This window comes from Tachysurus fulvidraco, chromosome 17 (genome assembly GCF_022655615.1).
Source record: "Tachysurus fulvidraco isolate hzauxx_2018 chromosome 17, HZAU_PFXX_2.0, whole genome shotgun sequence".
NCBI lineage: Eukaryota > Metazoa > Chordata > Actinopteri > Siluriformes > Bagridae > Tachysurus > Tachysurus fulvidraco.
The window spans coordinates 14852505-14876529 of record NC_062534.1 but is presented as its reverse complement, the minus strand read 5'-3'; the positions used below and the strand labels follow the sequence as shown (position 1 = coordinate 14876529).

Sequence of the window (24025 nt, the reverse complement as noted above, 5' to 3'; positions counted from 1 at the left end):
GGCTGGTGCAAGCAAAGCAACTACGGCAACGACCGTTCATTAGGTGTGGATACAGACAACGATCTGGCGATCTCAATAAAACCACCACTAACTTTAAAATATTTGGCTGATGGACTATTCTTAGCACAGTGTTTGAAATACCATCCTCTCTTTTTATTAGACAAATGTATCTTGAAGAATAAGGTTTGTAATCCTTTCTTTTTGTACCTGTATATGGAAACCTTATGAATGTACTCTAATTGGATATATTTCACGTTAATGTCGGTGTTGGACGAATCGACGCATGCAGTTTCTATGGGATCTCTTTAGACAATACATGACCTTGGGCACCCAGGCACAAGAAGTTGATAGAAGGGTTTTCTAGGGAATTAGAGTCTGTAGTGGGAACATCTAGGCTGTAGGCATGAAGCTTTAATAAAATTTGTGTCTGTGTGTGTGTTTGGTTGGGGGCTGCCTGCTTGCACATATTTTTTCAGATCCGATAGGCTAAGTACACTCTGGTGTCTCCTCTGTACATTGTGTTTGATATTTCTCAACCAGGTTGTGATATTTGCTTATATTTTTTACCACCCATACATCATATATGCTTAGAATATTATATAAACACTATTGTGTCTCTAATCAAGTCCTACCAGGGAGGCAACAGAGTCATGCTATCATCATGGGAGGTAGGGGGGGACCGTTGATGCATTCAAGTCATGTCGGAAAGATTGTATTAACGAATAACGCACACAAACATCACCACTGGGTCGTATTTATGGAGATTTTCTTTGAGGTTCGAGAGTCAGTCAGAAAACACAGTGTAATTAACGAATGCAACGTCTGTAGTTCGTAGTAAATGTGTTGAATTTGAATGTTTACTTGTCTCAAAAGCTAATTTCAGCTATTTTCTATTTATTCAAAATGAAACACAAAAAAAACAACACAATAATGATTTTCTCAAAGCAGGGTTTAAAAAACTTGCTTCTATTTTTTTTTTTTTTTTTTTTTTTTTGTTAATTAAGAGAAGAGACATCGTGCCTCGACCAAAGGTGACTTGAACTCACATGACTTCCAAACATGTAAGTACGAACTTCTAAGGAGAACCTGATCGCACAGTCTGACAAAGCATAAAGCATGGAACTGCATGAACAGTAGTTAAGAACTTTTTTAACCTATTTACTGAGAAATGACAATGCTGTTATATCAGAAAAATAGCATGACTGACATACAGTAAATGATCATATATCACTGTGATCTCATACAACCCTGACCTAGTGTCAGAATTTGTTCACTAGTATCAGTGATCCTCTTGATTTGGGCTGCTTTATGGGTTTAATAAGTCTAATAATCTGCAAATATAAAGAAGACTGTGTGTAGTGAATCGGTATCCTTTAAGCAGGTGCAATGATTTCATGCAGTTCCCTCTTAATATAACAACGAAGAATCCAAACCACCTAAAATATTTATCAGTCTGAAAATAAACACCTCCCAGTTGGCAGGGTTATTTCTATCATGCTGAAGTGCAAGACATTTCTGGGGGCAACAGCATTGTTTTACTGCCACGGTTTCTCCATATCGTAACAGTAATGGGGAAAAAATGGGATGATATGATTTGGGAGATATCTCAGTATGAAAGGACTCTACTGCTATCTGCTGGACGATCACAGAAAGGAAGCCACACAAGTAACAGATTTACACACCCAGCGGATATATACAGAACCATCAGATATACATACACATCCAGCAGATATATACACAACCATCAGATATACACACATCCAGCAGATAAACACAAAGCCAAACGACAAAACCACTGACCGGAGAAGTGCGTGGCATCATGTTAACAATATGTTCTGCTGAGAAACCTTTAGTCTGAGCATTCATGTAGATGTTACTTTGACACTTACCACCTATCTAAACATTTCTGCAGACAAACTACATCACTTCATGACAATCAGTATTCCCCACTGAAAATTTTATTTCAGGGATGGTTTAAGGAACATGACACAAAGTTCAAAGTGTCCATGCCTCAACAAAACAGAGCTGTTTTGGCAGCATAAGGGAGAACTAGACAATATTAAGCGGGTGGTTTTAATGTTATGGTTGATCGAAGTACAGTATATATTGTGTCTAAGTGAAATAAATAAGGCAGATTATGGGGCTATTTTTTTTAAAGGTCACATGTAACCATGTCCATGTGAAGCAGTCCAATCTGAAGCACCTGGATCATTTGCAAACAGATGTACTCGCAAAACATTCAAGTTAAACACAGGTTATTCCCAAGATAAAAAAAAACACCTTTAATTAATCTGAGCATAAGATAACAGCATATTTTTTAACAAGCAGGACAAATTGTAAAAAAAAAAAAGGACTGCATTTGTTTTTAATTGTGTACTGTGAAGTATACTACTTCTTTAGAATTGATCTAATCTTGCACAAATCCATTTTGTCACCATTTTGGCGGTGTCCTAGAAATTCTATATCATTCTATATCATATCATTAGTGAATGGCTCATCTTCAGTGGCTGCTTTATCATAGTAGGGAACACTGAGAAGCCAGCACCTAATCCTTATAAGACTTGGGTGCAAGACAGAAATACACCACAGATGATCAAGTTACCACACTCACTCATTCACACTTAGGGTATTAAGTCTGGGGATGCAGCAAAAGAAAAATCCCACAGGCACAAGGAGAATCATGCAAAACACCAGACAGACGGCAACTGCAACTCAGGATCAAACCCTGATCCTTCAAGCTCTGCCATGACATGCTGTCCACTACAGTTGTGCCAACTATCAAAATACTAATCTGTATCTGATCTATCACAGAGGAGTGATTTATGAGAACTTAAGGCATGATTACATCCAAGTTAATTCAAGTCAAGTCAAGAAGCTTTTATTGTCATTTCAACCATATATAGCTGTTGCAGTACACAGTGAAATGAGGCAACGTTTTTCCAGGACTATGGTGTTACATAAAAAAAAGACAGGGCTAAGGACTTGTAAGTAGTCCTAGCCACATAAAGTGCAACTGTGCAACTTGGTGCAAACAGTGCAGGACAAGACAGAAGACAGTGCAGGACAAAAGACAGTACATACAAAAAGTTACAAGACAATACAAAAAGTACAAAAATAAACAGTAAACAGAAACAGCGCCGACCATTGTGAATACTATATGTGAATACCGACTGTTCAAATAATATTTCGTGCAGTAATACTAGAATGAACAGTTTCTTAGCAGCAGGTACTTGAGATAATGTATAAAATTGTGCAAAGACAGCAAATGACTGAAATATTGGATAGTATGTGCAAAGTGACAGATATTATACAGTATGTGCAAAACGTTTGAAATGTTGAACAGTTTGTGCAAAAGAGCAGAAAGTGTGCAAAACAGCATGTAAACAGTTAATCCACCCCATTTAACACAAAGTATTATTAACAAATCATCTGACGTAACGATGTGCTTTGAAAAACAGTTACAAACAAATTTCTACACAGCCACATGCACAGACTCACCTTGATTCTAGGCATGGTGACAGTCGGAGGTCTGGCTTTAGCGATGAAGCTATGAGATGATCCACTCTCCGCTAGGTTCCTGGTGTAGGGCATGAACCTCTTCCCATTGGGCCCAAATACAAAGTCATCTCTTAAAGCATCTATTAACACAATGACTACTCTGTTGAATAATGGAGGAGGCACTTTGGTCGAATTTGGGCTACTTCCTGCAAAAGAAAGACAATATGCTGATGATATATATTACTGATCATCTCCAGAACATAAGAGCAAACTATGGTAACCAGGATCACATTAATATGAAAGTAACATCTCAGTAATGAAGCTCTTTCTTACCTACTACTGGTTCTGCTGGCAGGTCTGATAATTTGCTCTTTGATGATAAAGACGACTTGATTGGAACTGGAAAAAACCCTCTCAAGAAAAGGACAATGCCGAGTAACTCAATAATGAGACAGAAGGCAGAGAACACTGATGAACTCAGCTTCATGTTGATAGATCGGGGTTATTGTTTGTTATTGTTTGTTATTGTTATTATTAGCAGTAGCACTAGTAGCATACAGCATATGACTCCACTACATATCTGACCTTAATCCCCAACCAGTTAACCAAAAACAATGTTCACGAGCATCACAATACTACACCTTGATTTTAAAGAGTCGATAAGTTGGCTGAGCAAACACACAGAACCCCGATCAGTATCTAATATCCAACAGCACACTCTTAATCAATGGACTTTTAAACGAGGTTGTATTTTGACACTTCCGTGTTTTGATTAAAGTCTCGCTACGGCAAGCGAGAAGTTCAAATCGCGTGACACACAAACAGAGAGACACGAGGAAAGCCAGAGGAGAGGCGAGACATCATCTGGCATTAATCTAGACTTTTCTGATTTGAAAACTTTCTGTCCTGCTACTAAAACTAAGCAAAACAGTGTATATTTGAATGTAACAAGTAGAATCCCCTTAGTTTATTCTTAAAGTCCAAATTAACAGGTTTGATTGCCCTTTGTTTACATGGGTTTCCTCTGAGTATGAATGGTGCCCTGCAATGCACCAGCGTCCTCTCCAGGGTGAAATCCCCTGCCTTCAGGATCTGCCACAACCCTGACCAGGATTTCTGTTGTTTTGGACATGAAATAATCCATAATACAGTAGTTTTGGAAATATAAACTTTATTGAGCTGTTGTAAGAAATCAGAAATATCATGGATTCAATGTAATACAATATAATAATCGCATATCATTCATTTATAAACTGATTTTTTGATCAAAATATATAGTATAACATTAGCCATCATTTGCACTTATTCTTTAATTACTAAGAAGGATTGTTTTTGTGTGAAAGGATTTAATCAATCTTTTATGTGTTTACGATGGTCCTCGTTTAGAGTTTTCACTTTTTATTTATTTATTATTATTTTTAACATATATTTCCTTTCTATACTATGAATTCACTGTGTGCTCAATAACAAACACTATATTTACAAGGTTACATGCTTTCTTATGGGCGGGCCTACGTACGATGACGAAAGTTCTTTCTGATTGGACAGTCTTTGTTTTCGTCACGGGTTGAGAGATTCTTATTGGTCTATTTGGTCTCTATTGCTTTGATTGGTTACAGAAGGAGTTTCAAAAATTCAGCGGGAGTTGTGGAAGTTGTTTGAATTACTGACAATATTTCCATTTCCCCTTTTTTTCATTGTTAGCTTTTTAATTAGGTTTTCTCTCTAGGAATCATGTCGTTTTCAAGGGCTCCGTTGAAAAGATTTAATGAACACATTGGTAAGTATGATCACAAAATCCGGTGCTCTGTGTGCTGAATAAAGCGCGTCTATAATAATAATTATAATATCCTGATTAAATGCGAGTGAGATTATAAATACTAGTAAATTATATTGAATGTGACGTCAGTGAAGCGAGCACGCGCACGTCAGACATTTCTGAGTTTTGTATTGATGCTAAATTTAAAAACTAACGACTAAGCAGCTAGTTAACGTTGAACCAGAAATAAACAGACTATTATAACTATCATTAGCTACATAAACCTATTTTAAGTAATAGGACACGTTTAACTCTTGTTGTCCTAGCATAACAACTAGCCTAACGTCAACAATAGCTAGCATAGCGTTTCTCGAGTTTGCAACTGATTAAAAAAAAAAAGGCAGAAAATACACCAGCTAATTAAATATTAGCTCCTTCATGGTAGGCATTATTCACATTATGCTGCAATATCTATAGTATTTTGTGTTAATACGTAAACAGCAAACCTGCAGGTTTTCACACGGCATTTTTGGACACCATATATCAGTATGAGTTATTAGAGGTGGATCAGTTACAGGTTATATCTGGGGTTGTTTTTTTGTGATGAATGCGTACTAAATTGCATCAGAGTGTAAAGTAGTGATTTGCAGTGTATGTAAGAGTTTTTCATATTGTTTAGACTGCCTGGCTGTGTCCCAGACCTTCAGTTCTAGAGGACAGCTAGGTTTCATATATGCGCATATATCCACATATAGGTTCTTTCCATGTGGGTATGTTGAAACCTTAGTTGTGTATTGGCAGGTCACACTACGCTGCCTTCATGTAACCGCTTTCAGATATTCAGATAAAAAGAATAATCTGTTCATTCTTCCTGTTATTTCCCAGGGTGTGCTCCTCCACCAGGTACATATGAGCTGAAACCTGGGGAACTGAAGGGTGTCGCTTCCTTTCACAAGGCAGAGCGCTTCAAATCACAGAAACGTAAGAGAACGCTTGCTGGTTTAGTTCCCATTTCTGTGATCAAATCAGTTCTGGACACGTTCCTCTGCCTGTCCTGAGATCAGGACTTCTCATACGTTTGTCTCTTCCTGAATTAGTTGGACCACCTGCATCCAACGATGTGGTCATGTCTCCAGTGCGTAGGACCATGTCGGTTGATGGCTTGGTGAGTGACCACCTTGTGCCAGATTTTAGATCTGTAAATTACTTGAAATCATAAATGTGGCTGCGTATTTCTACACAGGCCGATAGTTCAAAAAAGGACAAAGGGCAATTTCAAGTTGAAATGAAACAGCAGAAGCTGTTGGAGAAAGAGGTAATGGATTTATCAGTGACCCCATAGTTATTATTTATGCATACCAAAGTGGTTATGCTTTTGAAATTTGCCTATCCTTATGAACACTGCTTTCCAGATTCGGTCACTGGTTCAGCAGAGAGGAGAACAGGACCGTAGGCTTCAGACCCTAGAGGAAGAGCTTAAGAAGCTGGAGGCTAAACTGCTGACTGCTGTGAGAGAGAAGACAGGTCTCGCAGCCAGCGTGGCCTCTCTTGAAAGGCAGCTTGCAGAGTTAAAGAAAACCAACGAGTTCCTCAAGACCAAGGTTGGATTTGCTTGACATGTTATTAAACAGGAGACATGAAGTATTACTAATAGATAACAGAAGTAGGTTTTTTTGTGTGTGTGTGTGCATTCTTTTTTTTCCTGAATCTTCCTACTTTTATACCTCCACAGGTTTCTGCAGACACCACAAAGAAGAGAATCCACTCACTGTCTATGGAGCTCATGGAAGCAAGAAACAAAGTAGATGCCAAGGACAAGGTGGGTTACATTTACATCTTAGCAGGTCATGTGATTTTTGTGTACAACCTTGGGAAAGAGCTGTATATATTTAATTAATTTATATTTCAATAAACAGGAGCTGAGTTTCCTGCAGATCAGCTCTGAAGGCAAAATAAAGGCGTTGGAGACTGATCTCGAAGCTTCAAGTGGAACTCTTAATGCTATTAAGGACCGAAACAAAGATCTTGGTAACTGTTGAATCTTTCTTTTTGTGATTTAAACAAGATCATTTTATTTTCCGAGCCACTTAGGGGAACATATGCTACAGAGAAAGCCAAATGATTCAATTAGATTTTCTCAAATCTGAAAACATAGTGTTTAGCCTTTCCCTGTTGCATCCTGCAGTGTGGTGCTACGTGAAGTGAATGTTTTACTATTAATTGCTGGTTTTGCAGAGTGCCTACATGAAGAGACTAAAGCTCACAATAAGAAGCTGGAGAAACAAATGGAAAAGCTGCATGGTAGGTCTGTCTGTCTGTGCGTGTCTGTTTATTCTGCTTCTTTTCTTTTCCACAATTCTTTACTCTTCATTGCCTCATTTCCGACATCTTCCGTTACAGCTGATACACAGGAACTGAGGGAGGAACGCAAAGTGCTGCAGAGCTACCTTGATACTGCAAATGAAGAAATTCAGGTATTAATATGGTTAAAGTAATATACTATTGTAGGAAGGAATATATCTCTTCTCAATGGCTGGACAATATTTATAGAAATGTTTGTTTTATTTAAATAGTAAAATTTAAAATTATTTTAAAAAGATTTCCTGCTTTAAAAAGTATTCACTCTTATTAAAAAATATAGAAAAAAAGAAAAGAAATAAATCTTTGTAAACTTTATTTAATAAGTGCAGATTTAGTGCTAGGTTCTTATAAGCATTCCCGGTCCTCGGTGTACAGTGAGAAGAATGTATGATTAAAAAAAAATTGCTTTGCTTTTCATGTAATGATTAGTTCTGAACCATACAGACATTGTATATAGATATTAAGCCTCTTTTCTACTGCAAGGAGTAAACCTTTTTTGGCCACAGAGAGAACAGTTGCGTGCTCAGCAGATTACACAAAAAAACTGTTGGATTTCATCTTGCCTGTGAATACATTAAAATACAATTACAGTGTAAAGGAAATAAGCTGTAGCATATCCAAAAGAAATACAGTATTTATAACAGTACTGAGCTCATGTCTTGATATAAAAAAAAAAATTTAACTAAATAAATGACTTGTTTATTTTAGGACTGCCTTTAGCCATTTAATAGCATATCATTTATGTATGCTGTAAAATACACGGCTAATTGCACGTTACCATTTCCATCACTGTGAAGTGTTCCTCTCAAGCCCATTTTAATAAAGAAGAAAAAAGATGAAGCCTTAATTCACACATACATTGCAGCACACTGACATTCTTTGTAATTTTATTTTCATATTATTTTGTGTGTGTCTGTGTTTCATTGAGCAGTTCATAACATGCAGTTCATAACATGAAAAAGAACATTACTGTGCAAAAGAGGCTTTAGTTTGCTCAATGAAATAAAGATTGGTCTTTGCAATATTTAATTTTCAGTACTTGAGTGGTTTTAAATAAAAGCTTCTCTTTATCAGGATCTCAAAGGGAAGCTGCAGGACAAATCTGCAATGGAGCGCCGTGTCTCAGATTCTCAAGAGAAAGTTGGGTAAGGATTTGTCCTCCCTTACTGTACATTCCCTTTTTAAACTTATTTGTTACTAACATCTTCCTCACGTGCAGGGAAGTGGAGCAGAAGTTGGAGCAGTGCATGGTGGAGCTCCAGAAGTCTCAGAGTATTCTGCAGGAGAAGGAGCAGGAGCTGCAGAGATGCCAACAGGAGCTGCGGGAGTGCCACAGCACACTAGGGGAGCGGCAGAAAGAGCTAGAAGATCACAAGCTTGACCTGGAGGCCTCTAGGGCTGCGCTGAAAGAGCTGGAGGAGAAGATCGTCCAGGGAGCCCGGGAGCTCAAGGACTCGCAAAGCATAGCGAAACAGCAAGAGCAGGAGCTGGTCCGAGTGAGGGAGGTGCTAAAAAGGACAGAAAAGGAATTGGACCAACGCGTGGCAGACATAAATGAGCGTTGCTTGAGCATGGAGGATGAGCTGGGTGAGCTGCTAATGTTAGATCTCTGGGGTCTGTTATATTTCATTGTGGAGATGTCTACTTTTAAATTTTATAATGGCATATAATACACTCTATTAGCTTATGAACATCTAACATCTTTAACAGCAGAGATCAGTTGGTTAGCCAACACTACACGTACGCTTTGTGCATTTGCTCTGTTGTCTCCTAGTTTTCATTGAAAAAAATTGCTGATTCTGCATATTAAATTCAGTTGTTCTTTCTGTCTGTGTATTTCGGTTCATCCTTGTTTGTGTGAGTAGAAAGGACACAGGAGAAAGCACTGAGGAGAGTGCAGGAACTGCAGGCTGAGGTTTGCTCACTGGAGGAGAGCAAGAAGTGTGAGAAAGAAGCTCATGACCAGCTAAAGCAGCAGCATTCTGCTCTTGCCGAAAAGTTAGAGGAACAGAAGGTAACATACATTTCCCCCTCATTTTTTCACTGTAGCCAGTTACATTAATAGGTTTATCCTTGTTGTGTTGGATCTGGGAGCTCTGTGCGTGATGCAGGGATACACAGACCTGCCAACCTTTACGCATTTTCTGTAGCAGATACGCATTTAGACATTAAAGTACGCTGCTATGATTTTTCACTTCAAAATACGCATTGTAAAAAAACATTGATGGCTTTGAGTACAACTGTCTGTGCATTTGCGCACCAGGCAATGCGTCTATGGGTGTAACCGCATTGGGCAGCAACCTGGGAAAATAATAATTCGACCAATCATAGCGCCAGTTTAAAACACTTCAACTACTGAACACTACGCACAGATCAAGTTTTACTTTATTTGCCAGTATTTATATAGGAAACGCAAGTCATGCCTGTAAAGGCATTGCTGTCGTACTTTAACGGAAAAGACAACCTGGCGCGAGCACGCAGAAATCAATATCCGCGAGCGTCTGTGTATCCCTTTTATAGCACGCAGTCATGCTATAACATGATGAAACTAATGTCATTTTTTAAATATCAATCGTATTCTGACTCGATTGTTACTGGCTCCTGTAGATCACATCTGATGAACATCAGATTTTTTTGTGAAAAGCAGGGAAATAGAAGCAGAAAGTATTATTATATGATCAGCCAGTCAAAACCATAGTGAAGTCTAGATGTATGTGTTGTCAGATATGAAGTTACTGTTTAGTTCATTAGATCAAATTTATGGCAATACATAGAGTTGTTAAAATAGTATGCAGATATTACACAATCATGCACATAACGTTATACTCTTTATTTTAGTAGCAGCTAAATTATTTCAAGTATTGTTATTGTACATTTTGTACATCAGTACTGTAAAATGCACATCTTACATGCCATTTGTGCCTTAAAACATATTAATAATGTACAAAGTGTTTTCAAGCAAATGCACGTGGAAACCTATTATGAAAAACATGAGGATGATGATGTGTGTGTTTTGTGTGTGCCTTGCAGTTAGTAATACACATGATGTCAGATGAGGATACTGACAGAGAGGGAGAGGGAAGCAAATCTAAAAAGAAGCGAGTATATGCCCCTCAGAAGTTCTTGACCGGTGTTGTGCCTCAAGTTTAAGTTTTACGCACAGATCAAGTTTTACTTTATTTGCCAGTATTTATATAGGAAAAATATAGTAAAAAGTTGTGATGAGTGAGCCTGTGAACTTAATCAACACTAACCAGCTAATGTGCCTGACCTCGCGCTGCGTCGCTGCAGTAAATTGCTACTCAAAATTTTTTCCCAAGGTTGGCAGGTCTGGATACACCCTGAACTGCAGTCTAGCATGGGGCACTGTACACACATACATGTTCATGTACAAGTAGTTTTGACCCCTGTGCTTCAGGAATTGCTTTGAATTAATATTTTGTTAAACACACAATAGAAAAAGGCTGCAACGCAAGCATCTTATTTTTGTGCTTGAATATTTTCAGTGCTGATTTCAATTTCTCTAAAAGTTTTTTTTACTGCAACAGTAATAACATTTGACACTTGTTTTTAAACAGCCTGAAGCACACTCCTTATTTAATTGGATAGTGCTTCACACATACTGACATGTATTTTTTTTTTTCTGCTCGGTTAATTACTTTGCCGTCTAAGTCACCCAGATCATGCACAAAATTTCGATTTGTTGTTTTAGATTTAGTTTTTTATTAACTTTGATATGGAAGATGAAAATGATGCTCATATAATATATATATAATTTCACACCATATTTATAACTGAACCACATAGAGGTTTTTTGCAACTGTAATAAAATTGACAAGTTTTAAAATCATGGCCATGTGGTTTGGAAACTGAAATTTTAATCTGAAATGTGAAATTTGCCCACAGGCTCATAATGGGTCTTTGACCACCATGATGGCATCTCTGCGTGAGGACCTAGAGAAAGAGAGAAAGCATTTAGAAGCGGAGCTGGAAGAGGTGCTGGAAGAAGTGAATGTGCTTGAGGAGCAGGACAAGCTCCTGCAGGAGACCGTCCATCTCCTCACAGAGGGGAAACTCACGATGGAGGAAGAACTGAAGAGCGCCCGTGCAGAACTAGAGAGGTTAATCTCACTTACAAGGAAGCAAGCTTTAATTTTGCTATAATCATTGGGTGAGCAAAGGTTAATGCTGGCACTGATTTGTAGGCACAAAGCAGAGACCAGGACTTTGGAAGAGGTTCATCAGGAGACTGTGAAGAAACTACAGGACGAACACAACAGCTCGCTGGGAAAGTTAGGTGACATGACCGCTGAGCTAGAGAGGTAAGCGCTGAGCACTAGCCCTTAAACCCCCTGACTCAAATCAGATCATGCTATTAATCCCTTCTTCCCTTCAGCACCACACAGGCTCTGAGTGCACAGAGAGAGCAGGATGAAACTCGTGTACAGGAGCTGAAGGAGGAGCTGAGCAGAATCACTCAGCAACTGCAGGATGAACAGAATAAGCTCATGCACCAACAGCACACTCAGGAAAAAGAGAAGGAGGAGTATGCAAGGTCAGACATTATTATTTTTATTATTTATTTTTTATTGCTAAAAACTTTGGCCTTTTATTGCTAAAGTGTGATGGCCTATCTGAAAAGATCAGTTGCACATCACAGAAGTCTTCTATAAAACAGAAACCTAAAGTAAACAGATCATTTCCTTATTTGTATGCAAATGCTGTTTACTTGTGCTTGTAACCAATTGTGCTGTGACTTACTGTGAAAGTGTATAATCCTAGCTAATATGTGGAATTTGAAGAAGAAAAATATACAGCTGCTAGTTCTGTACTATAAAGTATTACAGTGATACCTCGAGATACGAATTGTTTGAGATACGAGCTGTGATTCGACCAAATCTTTGCCGTGAGATACGAGCAAATTTAAGATACGAGCATCCGAGCCGCCGCCACCGAAACAAAGATCCCCAACAACCACGTGTGCTCTGTTTCCCCTGCCTCAGCTTCCCGCATCTCACTCGGTTAAAGCCGGCTTTCCACTGCACACGACAAACAACGGCCGATTAAAAAGGAAGTCATTCATTTCCTATGGAGAGTCGCAAAGGCGCTGCGTGAGGTGCCGACCATCTGCGGATCTGTAATTTTTGGATCCATTTTGAGCGTTGGATCCGTTAAAAAATTTGAACTTGTGCGACTACACCACATCTGATCTACGGACCGGACAGGTTTTTATTAAAACAACCGGCAGATGTTAGTGAGGAAAGAGTGACAAAAAAGGCAGAAACAATTGAAAAGAAAAGCAATGAAAAAAATTAAGCAATATTAATGTAAAGAAAACAGAAATTGTAGCTATTAAGTTAAGAGAATTTCAGTTAAGTTTGTTAATTTTAGTGAAGTTTAGTTAAGTTCCATTTAAGTGTAAAGTAGCATTAAGAGTGCGAGTAAGTGAACGAAAGTGAAACTCCTCTGCCTGTTTACTCCTCCCTCAACAAATGTTTACGCGCATTTCCCGTAAAGTTAAACCAGTTTATTTATTTTTTTTAACATTCTCTTTTATTACTGTATGTTTTTATCCAATATGTGTCATTTATAAATACAGGTACTGTACATTTTTCATATTCAAAACAAACAAAACAACTGGGGTGGAATTTTGCGAGCTGGAACTGATTAATGGGATTTCAATTCATTTAAATGGGGAAAATTGCTTTGAGATACGAGCAAGGTCTCGGAACGAATTAAACTCGTATCTCGAGGTATTACTGTATTATATTGAAAATCAGCTTAAATGTTTGTGCTCAGGATGCTGCAAGAGGTCCAGACTAAGCTGGCCCAGTGTGAGATGGACTTCAGGCAGGCCAGGGAGGAGTTGGCAAACGGGCAAGAGGCACTGAAACAGGAGAAGGAGCAACTCCGCCAGCAGTCGGAGCAGGAGAAGGAGCAACTCCGCCAGCAGTCGGAGCAGGAGAAGGAGCAACTCCGCCAGCAGTCGGAGCAGGAGAAGGAGCAACTCCGCCAGCAGTCGGAGCAGGAGAAGGAGCAACTCCGCCAGCAGTCGGAGCAGGAGAAGGAGCAACTCCGCCAGCAGTCGGAGCAGAAGGAGCATGAATTAAAGGAGCAGCTCACAGAGGCACAAACAAGGTGAAGCAGTAACACGGTGCCCCAGAACTCCTTTATTATCTAGAGACTAGCTCTGTGGATTTGATCAAGTTGAATTAAATTAAAATGCTGAAACACATCCAATAGCTGAAATATATTTAAGGAATTCATTCCCAGTAGTCTGCCAAGGTTAGTCTCTGTACAAATGGGGCTAGACTCAGTAGCAGCATCTCACCAAAAGCACTGAGCCTGAGGGCATTTCTTTTTATCTGAAGTCCTCAAAACAGGTTTTTAGAGAAAGATTTGAACAGAAGTCATCGTATCAGCAGCACAAGCAAAGCTGTTACCGAGGCAGTAGGTTTCTTTCTGTAAATAAGCTGTTATTTAAAAAGTGCATTCATGTATTCTTAGCCTCTTTGTTACAACCAGAACTACTAGTTGGGTTAGTATTTGCAATAAAAACAATTATGCATAATTACAGAATTTGTTTGTTACAGCACATCAGATGATGAGACTGAGTACTGGAGGAACTTGTATGAACAGCTCTACTCTAAAGTTAAGCCCTTCCAGGTGAGCCTGTGCTATAAAATTACTTTTGTCACTGAAAGGTTTGTCACTAGCTTCTGCCCCTCTCTTTAAGAAAAGAAAAAAAAGTAATTATCTGGTTTTTGGAAGCATTGATGTTGGTGTTGGCTGTTCATATACTCTCTGTGGCTTTCTAGCATGCCTCATGTTTGTTTCCTTCTATTGGACTCCAGGAACAGCTGGATGGCTTTGCAGCAGAGAGGGACGCTTTGCTCTCTGAGAAAGGGGCTACTCAGGCAGAGCTGAATAAGCTGGCAGGCGCCTACGCCAACCTGCTGGGCCATCAGAACCAACGACAGAAAATCAGGCACATGGTCAAGCTCAAGGAGGAGAACTTGGAGCTGAAGCAGGTCAGGATTGCCTTGCTTTGTGTAGTAAACAATCTTGCTGAGTCTCTGAAGTGAGGGCTGCTCTAAGCTGTGCTGTGTATATATATGAGTTTATTGTTTGATTTACAGGAAGTGACTAAGCTGAAGATACAGGTGGGGAAGCATAAAAGGGAACTGGAGCAACTCCGGACTGGTCAGACGCCACGCCGGTTTGACCCCAGCAAGGCCTTCAAACATGAACATAAAGAGAACAAGCAGCCCATGGTGCCTCTGAGATAGTCAGAATGTAAAAGTGGCTACTAATCAGCTACTAATTGGCTGTTCTATGTGATGTATTGTCACATTGTCATCCCACACTGTCTTCTTTGTAGGGTTAATGTATACTGTCACTCTGAAAGAATTTTGTGATGATCTAGACTTTGCAGAACCTGTCAAAGTAGAAGGATAAATTCTGTGATGTCTTAAGGTAAGCGTTGGGGGAATTCCTTCTACACTTAGGTGGTGTTGTTCTATCTGGTATCTGGACACTGAGGGTGACTTTTATTTATTAGCTATTTTTGTGTTTTGGGTCACCAGTACAGCAGGACTTAATGTGGGATTTAAAATGTATATTTTTAAAAAGAGTAATATTTGAAGCATCTTTTTGTTACGTATGGATACTACTACTACTAGATCTCTTGAAATATGTATGTTGTCTAGTATGCTGTAAAGCTGGGGTGTGCTCATCCATTATCGTCACTATACTCTGATTCATTTTGTAACCTTTGAACTTGCTTTCAATCTAATTTTCTAGTCCTGTTAATCCAATTTATATTTTCAATCCAATTACTCAACCCAGTTCAGCACATTTCATGTACCGTAATTTAATTACTTGGCTGCTCTTTTCTTTCTGTTGCTTGACTTTTTTTCAAGCTTTTTAAAATCTTTTCTTTCATGATTTTATATCTGATGACTTTATGTAAAACAGTTATTTAATAAAAAAAAATTAAAAGGATAAAATTTGTCCACCTCTGATTAGTGTTATCTTACTGTTATGGAAATGTATACACCAAATGACACTAAACAAAAGTCATTCATCTAAATTTATGGAAGTATTTAGTACATTGTTTTTCAACAGTAAAAAAAAAAACAATGAGTGACCGTTTAACTGTGCTCTGTGAAGGGTTTAATAAATCTTTTGAAAATATTAAACGTGAATTACAAGCCTGTGTTTCCTGTGGTGTTCCAGTAGAGGGCACTGAAGTGTAGGAGTATGTGAGGATTCTTCCTTTCCAGCCTTGATATACATGCAGCACAGAATAGTTTACTATTCCTCAATCACCGGCATGAAGGTTTTGCTAAATAGCTGATCAGCTGGATCAGGTGTGCTTGGAGTACAGAATATCTGGTGAAAACAAGACTTGTACTGTGTGTTCTTGGTACTGGATTAGAGAACCTCCATGAAATAAAGCATACTCTTAAGAGCTAGTGGTGGGTCTTGAGCTGTTTTTTGCACATTGTGACAGATAAAGTTGGGTTTTTAATCCAACACTGGTCGGGGGGCAGTCAGATTGAAGGTTATGGAAAGAGATCTTCTACCTTGCTTAGAAGAGAGGGAACGTAACCATAAAAGGACAGTGTTGAGGTCTTGAACTTGATACAGGTGACTACAGGAATCCAGGGGAGGGACAGTTTTTGGGCTGGTTTCTGCATTCTGAACCATCTGAAAGGTTTTGATGGAGCTGGCTGGTAAACCCAGGAGTGTTGGTGTAGTGGTTGCAAGACCATTGACTAGCTGTGTGGCATAATCAGTTAGATAGGGATCAGTTAGATATTTTCATGATGTTATAAGAATGAGAATACCAGACCATTCACACATCTGGTTCTTCACCAAACTGTTGTAAAGTAAAGACGTTTTTGTCATTTCAACCATATAGAGTGGTGTATTACACACTGAAATGAAACCACACTCACACTCCAGGACCATGGGGTTGCATACAATTACTAAGAACTAGGGACTAAGAACAGTCACACAGTTGTGTGTGCATACATGCATGTGTGAAAACAAGGCAAAGACAACAGACAGGACAGGAAAAATTCACTACACTACAATACAGTAGTGTACAGAGTGCAGTGCAGTTTAGTATACAGTTCTGTTAAGTGCATGTGGATGCTTTGGTTGTAACAGAACACATTTAGCAGCAGTTTTGCATTAAAAAAGTGCTATGCGGAAATTGCAGTATGAGTGCAGAGATGTACAGTACGGTTAAATATAAGTGTGTGTGTGTGTGTCGGTCCAGTCTAATGGAATTAAAGAGTGTGATGGCTTGAGGGAAGAACCTGCTACACAGTCTGAATGGGAGGGCCTGAATGCATCGGCACACTTTTCCAGACAGCAGGAGGGTGAAGAGTGTGTGTGAGGAGTACGTGGGGTCATCTACAATGCTGTTGGGTTTGCAGATGCAAGTGTGTGGTGTAAATCTCCATGATGGAGAGAAGAGAGACTCTGATGATCTTTTCAGCTGTCCTTACTATCTGCTGTAGGGTTTTTTGGTTGGAGATGGTGCAATTCCCAAAGCATGCAGTAAAGCAGCTGTTCGGGATGCTTTTGATAGTCCCGATGTAAAACACTGAGGAGTTTGGTGCTCTTGATGATTTCCACAATGGATCTGGCTATTCAGTGAAAAGTGGTCGCTCTGTGCTCTCCTGAAGTTTGACAGTGTTCAGAGATGGTTGTTGGATCTTCACTCGTCTGTTGGTTTATCTTCTTTGTATGCTGACTCATTGTTCTTGCTGATGAGAACTACCACAGTCATTTCATCAGCAAACTTGATAATGTGGTTTGAGCTGTGCATTGCTGCTTTAGAGGGAGGGTGGTGCTTAAAATCATTGTTCTTTCTCTTTTAACCACGGTTGCCTGCAAGGAACTATGTGCAGTGATCATTGCTTTGCACAAAAATGGAGAAGAAAAGGTGAGCGCTACTATCATTCCTGTGTCATGCCAACAGTAAAGCATCCTGAGACCATTCATGTGTGGGTTTACTTCTCAGCCAAGGGAGTGGGCTCACTCTCAATTTTGCCTAAGAACACTGCCATGAATAAAGAATGGTACAAAAACATCCTCCAAGAGCAACTTCTCCCAACCATCCAAGAACAGTTTGGTGAAAAACAATGCCTTTTCAGCTTGATGGAGCACTTCCCATGTAGCAAAAGTGATAACTAAGTGGATCGGGGAACAAAACATCGAAATTTTTGGTCTATGCAAGGAAACCCCTCAGACTTTAACCCCATTGAGAACTTGTGGTCAATCCTCAAGAGGCACGAGGACAAACAAAAACCTCCCAGAAATGATTATTCGATTCAGTTCAATTTATTTGTACGGCCCATTTATCAATTAACATTGGCTCAAAACAGCTTTAAAAAAGTATAGAAACTAATAAAAAATTTTAAGTTTAAAATTAAGTTACTTTATATCTTTAACCTTTATAACTAATGAGCATGCTAGGGGCAACGGTGACAAAGGAAATCTCCCTGAGATCTAAGAAAGAAACCTTGTGAGGAACCAGACTCACAAGGAAACCCTTCATCATTTGGGTGACACTGGACAGTTAAGTGAAAGTGAAAGTGACGTGACATACGGCAAAGTATGGTGACCCATACTCAGAATTCATTTTCTGCATTTGACCCATCCAAAGTGCACACACACTGCAGTGAACACACACACACCGTGAACACACACCCGGAGCAGTGGGCAGCCATTTATGCTGCAGCGCCCGGGGAGCAGTTGGGGGTTCGGTGCCTTGCTCAAGGGCACCTCAGTCGTGGCCGGCCCGAGACTCGAACCCAAATATCAGTGTAAATAAAGTCCTTTCTACAACAATTTTTAGTTGAGAGGAATTAAGCAACCAAGAGTTCCTGAGGAACTAATGGGTCAGTGCAATTTCCGAGTTCACCACAGACCCAACACTAATTCCTTCCTGGCGAAGTCTTCAAATGATCACTGATGAAGAACCAACAAAGCTGACCGAATCAACGGTAGTTCAGTAGTCTCCAGGCTGCCCCATCCACAGCAATCCTATGAGTCACAGGCTGCCCATGCAAATCTATCCCCAGCAAAGTGCACACCAGATGACAAGCCTCCAACCAGGGGAATGGCTTCAGGACTGATGAAATAGGTCCGGAAGAAGAAGCGATCAGACTGGGAGCTCAGAACACTGGGAGCTCTGGAGTGACATGTATAGCCCGACAGACAGAAAAGGGGGAGAGAAAGAGAAAAAAATTAGATATGATTGTAATCATGAGATGGTTAAAGACAATGTACATTATGTACAAAGTGATTATGCAAAAATGGGTCGCCATCAGTCAGAATGTGGCCCAGAAGTTGATTGACAGCATGCCAGGGGGATTTACAGAGGTCTTAAAAAAGAAGGGTCAACACTACAAATATTGACTCTTTGCATAGACTGTCATGTCATGTAATTGTCAATAAAAGCCTTTGACAGTTATGAAATGCTTGTAATTATACTCCTATGTACCATAGTAACATCTGACAAAAAGATCTAAAAACCCTGAAGCAGCAGACTTCGTGAAAAATAATATTTGTGTTAATCTCCAAACTTTTGGCTATATGCTACATATTATATTATATCATATTTCCTTTCACTGGAAAAAGGGGCCCAAACCTATTCTAGCTTTACTATCACTTTTTAATTAATGCAATGTTTATTACAAAGTTCATTATACTGTATGTGTTGACCAACTCTTACAAGCACTGCTAATGCTAAAGTATAATGCTTATTTGAGTTTTTCAGGACATTTTTCATGACTTTTTCACCAGATGATAGTCACTACTTTAACTGAGTTTTATAAACTCCAGTGTAATATAAAGCTTTCTGCAATCATTAGCTATTTGGCTCAAGAAAGCAGCAACATCTTTCCAAAAGTCAAGGTTGCACATTTAACATCGTTATTCCAACATTTTTCCTGCAGGGCCTTTCTCACCTGTCACTTCCGTCTCTGACTCTGAGTTGACCTTGACTTGATAGGAAATTGGAAAATCTTCCTTAAGGTAAGTCATTTCACTGAAATGTTTTCTGGGACAGGTGCCCTAGAATGTGGCCTTCCTGTCTCACCGTTTCTGCCATGCTGTGTGGGACGGTAAGCCTCTGTCCCCTGACAGGGTCTCTCTGTATCTACACTCATCCTGTCCTAACAGTGACAGGCAGTAATTCAGTTCTGACCTTCGGCACGACCTCCCCCTTGGCCTGCCATCTCTTAAACACTCATACGTGCAAAACTAGCATTAGCACTTTCAGTGTCTATTTTTGGACATATCTTGCTGAATACTAAAAGAGAGGCTCATAAAGGATGTCTTGATCTATGACCCGCTCTGAAATGACTTAGTAAATTGAGTCTTTTTCCCCCTACCTACACATTGTCCTGCAGGCAAGAGAAGATGATGAATCTGCTATGGTATGATAGAGTATGGTGAGGAAATAGCTTGACAGTTGAGAAAATGGCCGTGTTTCTTAGATATGATAAATCTCTGTGGGGGGGAAATGACGAGACATGTGCCTGGTCTTTTTTCTTATTTTTGTAAGGAAAATGTGAGTTTAAAAAGTAGTACCTAATTGCCCTCTTAGTCCCAAAACTGACAAGGTAGAAATGGCATATATATCACTGGAATTGATTTGTTGTCTCATTTTCCAACTGCCATGTGATCTTACGTTGGATTGATGTCAGTGTGAAAGGATTTCTCACCTGAAAATGAAATCGCATTTGCCTTCAGAGATTTGCAGGTCCTGTTGAGCTTTTTCTTGGCTACTACCTAGCAAATAACAGCACTAAAGAGTGTGTGTTCTTTGAATATGGTGCAATAACACACTATTTACCCTGTGACTGGTGAGATTATAGGTGTTTGCTTCATACAATGTTCATGTTTTCTCACCTGTCAGTTATTTGCTTTATTAGTGGTAGACTCCCTCCTCTGCTGACTCCATTTCCCAAGCATTTATTTTTCGAACAATGATATTTCAATTGAGCTGCATTGATAGGATCACAATTGTGTCTAAAATTGTCATTTTCATTGTGCTCTCATGTCTCAAGTTGTAAGCTAAAGCATTAACAGTATACACCCTTCCAAAACAACCTACAATTTATCTATTTTTTTTATACAACTGAGAGTTAAGGGCCTTTCTAAAGGGCCCAGTAGTGGATGCATGGTGGATCTGGGCCAACAACTTAACCATAAAGCTTAACACCTTAACCACTAACCACATCCCACAGGGTTGAAGGGCAGGGTTTTTACATGTGCATGTGTTCAAACCAGATACAAATACAAACTATACTATAAAAGATAAGGTGCACATTACAGCTTTATGTAAACAAAAAAGTAAACTTTTTTAATTTTAAAAACAATTTTTAATTTAATGGGGAAAATCAACCTATATACAAAGGATACGAATGCTGTGGTGATATAGATCCCACAAAAAAGGCATTGATTTATGCACACACCATTCAAAGAACAATCCTTGTGCTGTTGTAGTTAAAGGCAAAATGATCAATGATTTGATTAATATCAAGCTGTTTACTTTTCCCCAGCAAGATTGCTGTATGCATGCTGCCACAGTTTTTTTGTTTTTTTTGTGCCTCAGTCCAACGATTGATGTAGACATGAAACACTGTGTTCACATGTACAATATTGTTTTGAAAATGTAGAACGTTAAATGAACTTCCACTTGTACGGGATAGTTAAGTTAGGCATACTGCTTGAATGGCTCAGGTACTTTATCAGCTGTTGGGGTTGCTGCAGTCCATCAGCAAGATCTTGACTTCAATCCATTAAGATAACATCAGCAACGGATATTTACAGATTGGTTCCTGGTCACTTTCATTATTTTTTTTCAGTTCTCTGCTTATTTAAAACTATAAATCAATCAAATGGCAAACTATTTCTATGTTTTCTGTAAGTGATTATTTTTTTAATTTAATTTATGGAAGGAGTCTCCAGTGTTACCATGTTATAACAGTAATATTTGAGGAGAGATTTCAGGACAGAGGACTCGATGCTTTCCAGTTTCTCTGTAAAATGACATGCTGTATTTTTGGTCTTAGTATCTGGGATATGTGGAGAAAAGAATTTCACTGCGCTATAATGTAATATGTGAAAATAATAATGACTTCTTCTTCTTCTTCTTCTTCTTTAAAAAAGAAAGGGAAAAAACCCTGATGACTGTAGATGTTATATAATGTACGGGATAACAAGAACTAATGTTCCACAACATCTATCTATAATAGGTTAAAACATGGGTGTCCAATTTTATCAGCAAATGTCTGGTGTGTGTGCAGCCTTTTTTTTTTTATTCCAATGAGGAGTCACACCTGATTCCACCTGCTTAATCAGTTGATCTTGGCTTTCAATAAACGCAGATGTGGCTTTTACTTGTTTGGAATGAAAACGTGCATGTAACCCACACCGATCCTTTGTGGATTAGTTTGGACACCACTGGCTGAAAAATACAGCTTGCCATTCTTTAATAAATGAAAAACTGTAATCATTAACGTTGCTGTGTTATAAGAGGAGCAACACTTGTTGTCAAAAGAAATTAAGTGACTATGTGGTGGTAAGATAAACTTTGCTGTAAAATATAATGATAATTTTACTACAGTAACATGGCCCATCATGTTCGATTCTTCATATACTATATTTTATTGTAATATTAAACAACCAACTGTTATATTGCTATAAGGTTGCCAGATATTTATCTATAGACTTCTGATGTTTGTTATGAATATTTCACAATGTCTCTTTTATTCTTATGCTTAACTAGCTCACTTTTTTCAGCAATATAATATGGTAGACCAAACAAATTCTTCCTGTGAGAGATCTCCATAAACAGGAGGAACATTTTCTATCCTTTAACCCTGACACTGTGAAAAGCTCTATGTAGTACAGTAGATGGTAGTCTTGTAGAACCAAGTCAGTCCAAGCTTCCTGAATTTTGCCGTGCATCACCAAGTGTGGCAGGATGGATAGGAGGGAAGGCAGAAGCTGTGCAAGTGATGGTGGTTAATCGATGTATGTGTATCATCTCCACTGTGCTACGGTGCAGAGTAATCAATACACACATGGAGGTTAATTCGATGCAGTGTGAAACTCTGTCGCTAGGTCTCGCAAGCCCACAACATGCTTATGATGAATCCAGATCCAGGCCAATCACTTTTAAACAGATTCCAATCCACAGTTAAACTCTACACACAGAGGCTTCACCAAATTGCTGTGCTGCCTAAAGTGTAAAATAGTGTATTTTTTTAACTAGATCATTTCGAAGCCTTGGGAAGTCTTGGTTTAAAAATAGAGCTCAGACAGATCAATAACACTGAATCCAGTCCTTTCACCTTAAGAGTGCTCACTCTGCACTCAGATACACTCAGAGGGGTCAGAGGGCACCTCAGAGACATGTCAGGCCTGGACTTTTGTGAAGTAATGAGGTTTGCAGCAGGTTCATCCACAGTGAGGTCATGAGGACACACTAAGAAAACTCAATACTTTGTTCTTTGTCTTCAGTCTGCTCATACACCTCATTTTCTGTTACACTGGCATTAAATGTTCATGAGGAAATATTGTAAGGACAGAAGATTAACTCTTGTGATATGACCAGCTTAGAGTCTATAGGCTATATAGTAATACTTTTTATCAATGTTTTATAAACCATTATTTAATATATTGCACTTACTAGATTGATCTGCTTTTTAAAACTGACTGATATGTTAAAATACTTTAACTTATGATAGATTTTTGTGTAACATTGGCAGCACTTGGCCCAAATTTTATCAGAATTTTCAGTAGACCTTCTTCAATCAGTGAGACAAATTTTACACATGCATCTCTAGACTGCTAAGAAGAAGAAGAAAAGGTAGTGTAACCATAGAATGCCTACAAACAATCAGTGCTGGGCATCGTAACTATAATCAGTTAAAGAGGAGGACATGTTATTTATGAATAAATTACAAAATGTAATCATTTGGAAATCACTGTGGTACAAGAGGAATAAAAACTGTTTTTGGAAAATAATCTACTTAGTAGTAATAATACATACGCTCTGCAATGTGTCATGTCACACCACTCTGTCATGGATTATTTTCCTATAACAGCCCCATCATATCGCCAGTTCAAAATGATGTGCATGTGAATGCCAACTTTTTCTTCTTTATTGTTTGCAATAGACATACAATAGATAGGCATTACTAGACAAGTCAAAATCGTACACAGTCTATATTTCTGTACTTATTCGATCTGCTGCATAGTTTATTATTTTTTTTAATTATGTTTGTGTTTGTATTTATGTGTGTGATTTTTTTTACTTACTGATTTACTGCAATTTTCCTTTTTTTTAAATTATTATTATTATTATTATTA

General features: G+C 38.7%; 2 protein-coding genes across 5 annotated transcripts in view; one reads left to right on the top strand and one right to left on the bottom strand.

Moving 5' to 3' along the window:
• Positions 1–4291, bottom strand: part of pigg (phosphatidylinositol glycan anchor biosynthesis class G) — a 112088-nt gene extending 107797 nt beyond the window's left edge. For both annotated transcript variants that reach the window (XM_047802273.1, XM_027135519.2), the window contains exons 1-2: positions 3832–4291; positions 3499–3704 (exon numbers count right to left, since the gene is read on the bottom strand). In XM_047802273.1, the coding sequence (XP_047658229.1) occupies positions 3499–3704; positions 3832–3985 (360 nt within the window). In that variant the 5' untranslated portion in view covers positions 3986–4291. The remainder of the gene's footprint in view (positions 1–3498; positions 3705–3831) is intronic.
• A 355-nt stretch (positions 4292–4646) lies between these two features.
• Positions 4647–15631, top strand: hmmr (hyaluronan-mediated motility receptor (RHAMM)). Of its 3 annotated transcripts, XM_047802274.1 has the most exons (20): positions 4647–5278; positions 6143–6238; positions 6355–6422; positions 6501–6572; positions 6670–6858; positions 6990–7076; positions 7174–7285; positions 7493–7558; positions 7658–7731; positions 8693–8763; positions 8838–9205; positions 9484–9632; positions 11525–11739; positions 11824–11940; positions 12015–12173; positions 13418–13514; positions 13548–13756; positions 14212–14284; positions 14473–14649; positions 14758–15631. In XM_047802274.1, the coding sequence occupies exons 1-20, from the start codon at positions 5233–5235 to the stop codon at positions 14905–14907; spliced, it is 2595 nt and encodes an 864-aa protein (XP_047658230.1). In that variant the 5' UTR covers positions 4647–5232; the 3' UTR covers positions 14908–15631. The 3 variants fall into 3 exon arrangements, with proteins under 3 accessions (XP_047658230.1, XP_026991321.2, XP_026991324.2); XM_027135520.2 differs by having other exon boundaries at positions 4648–5278; positions 13418–13756; XM_027135523.2 differs by lacking the exon at positions 4647–5278 and adding an exon at positions 5494–5698 and having other exon boundaries at positions 13418–13756.
• Positions 15632–24025: the final 8394 nt, after the last annotated feature.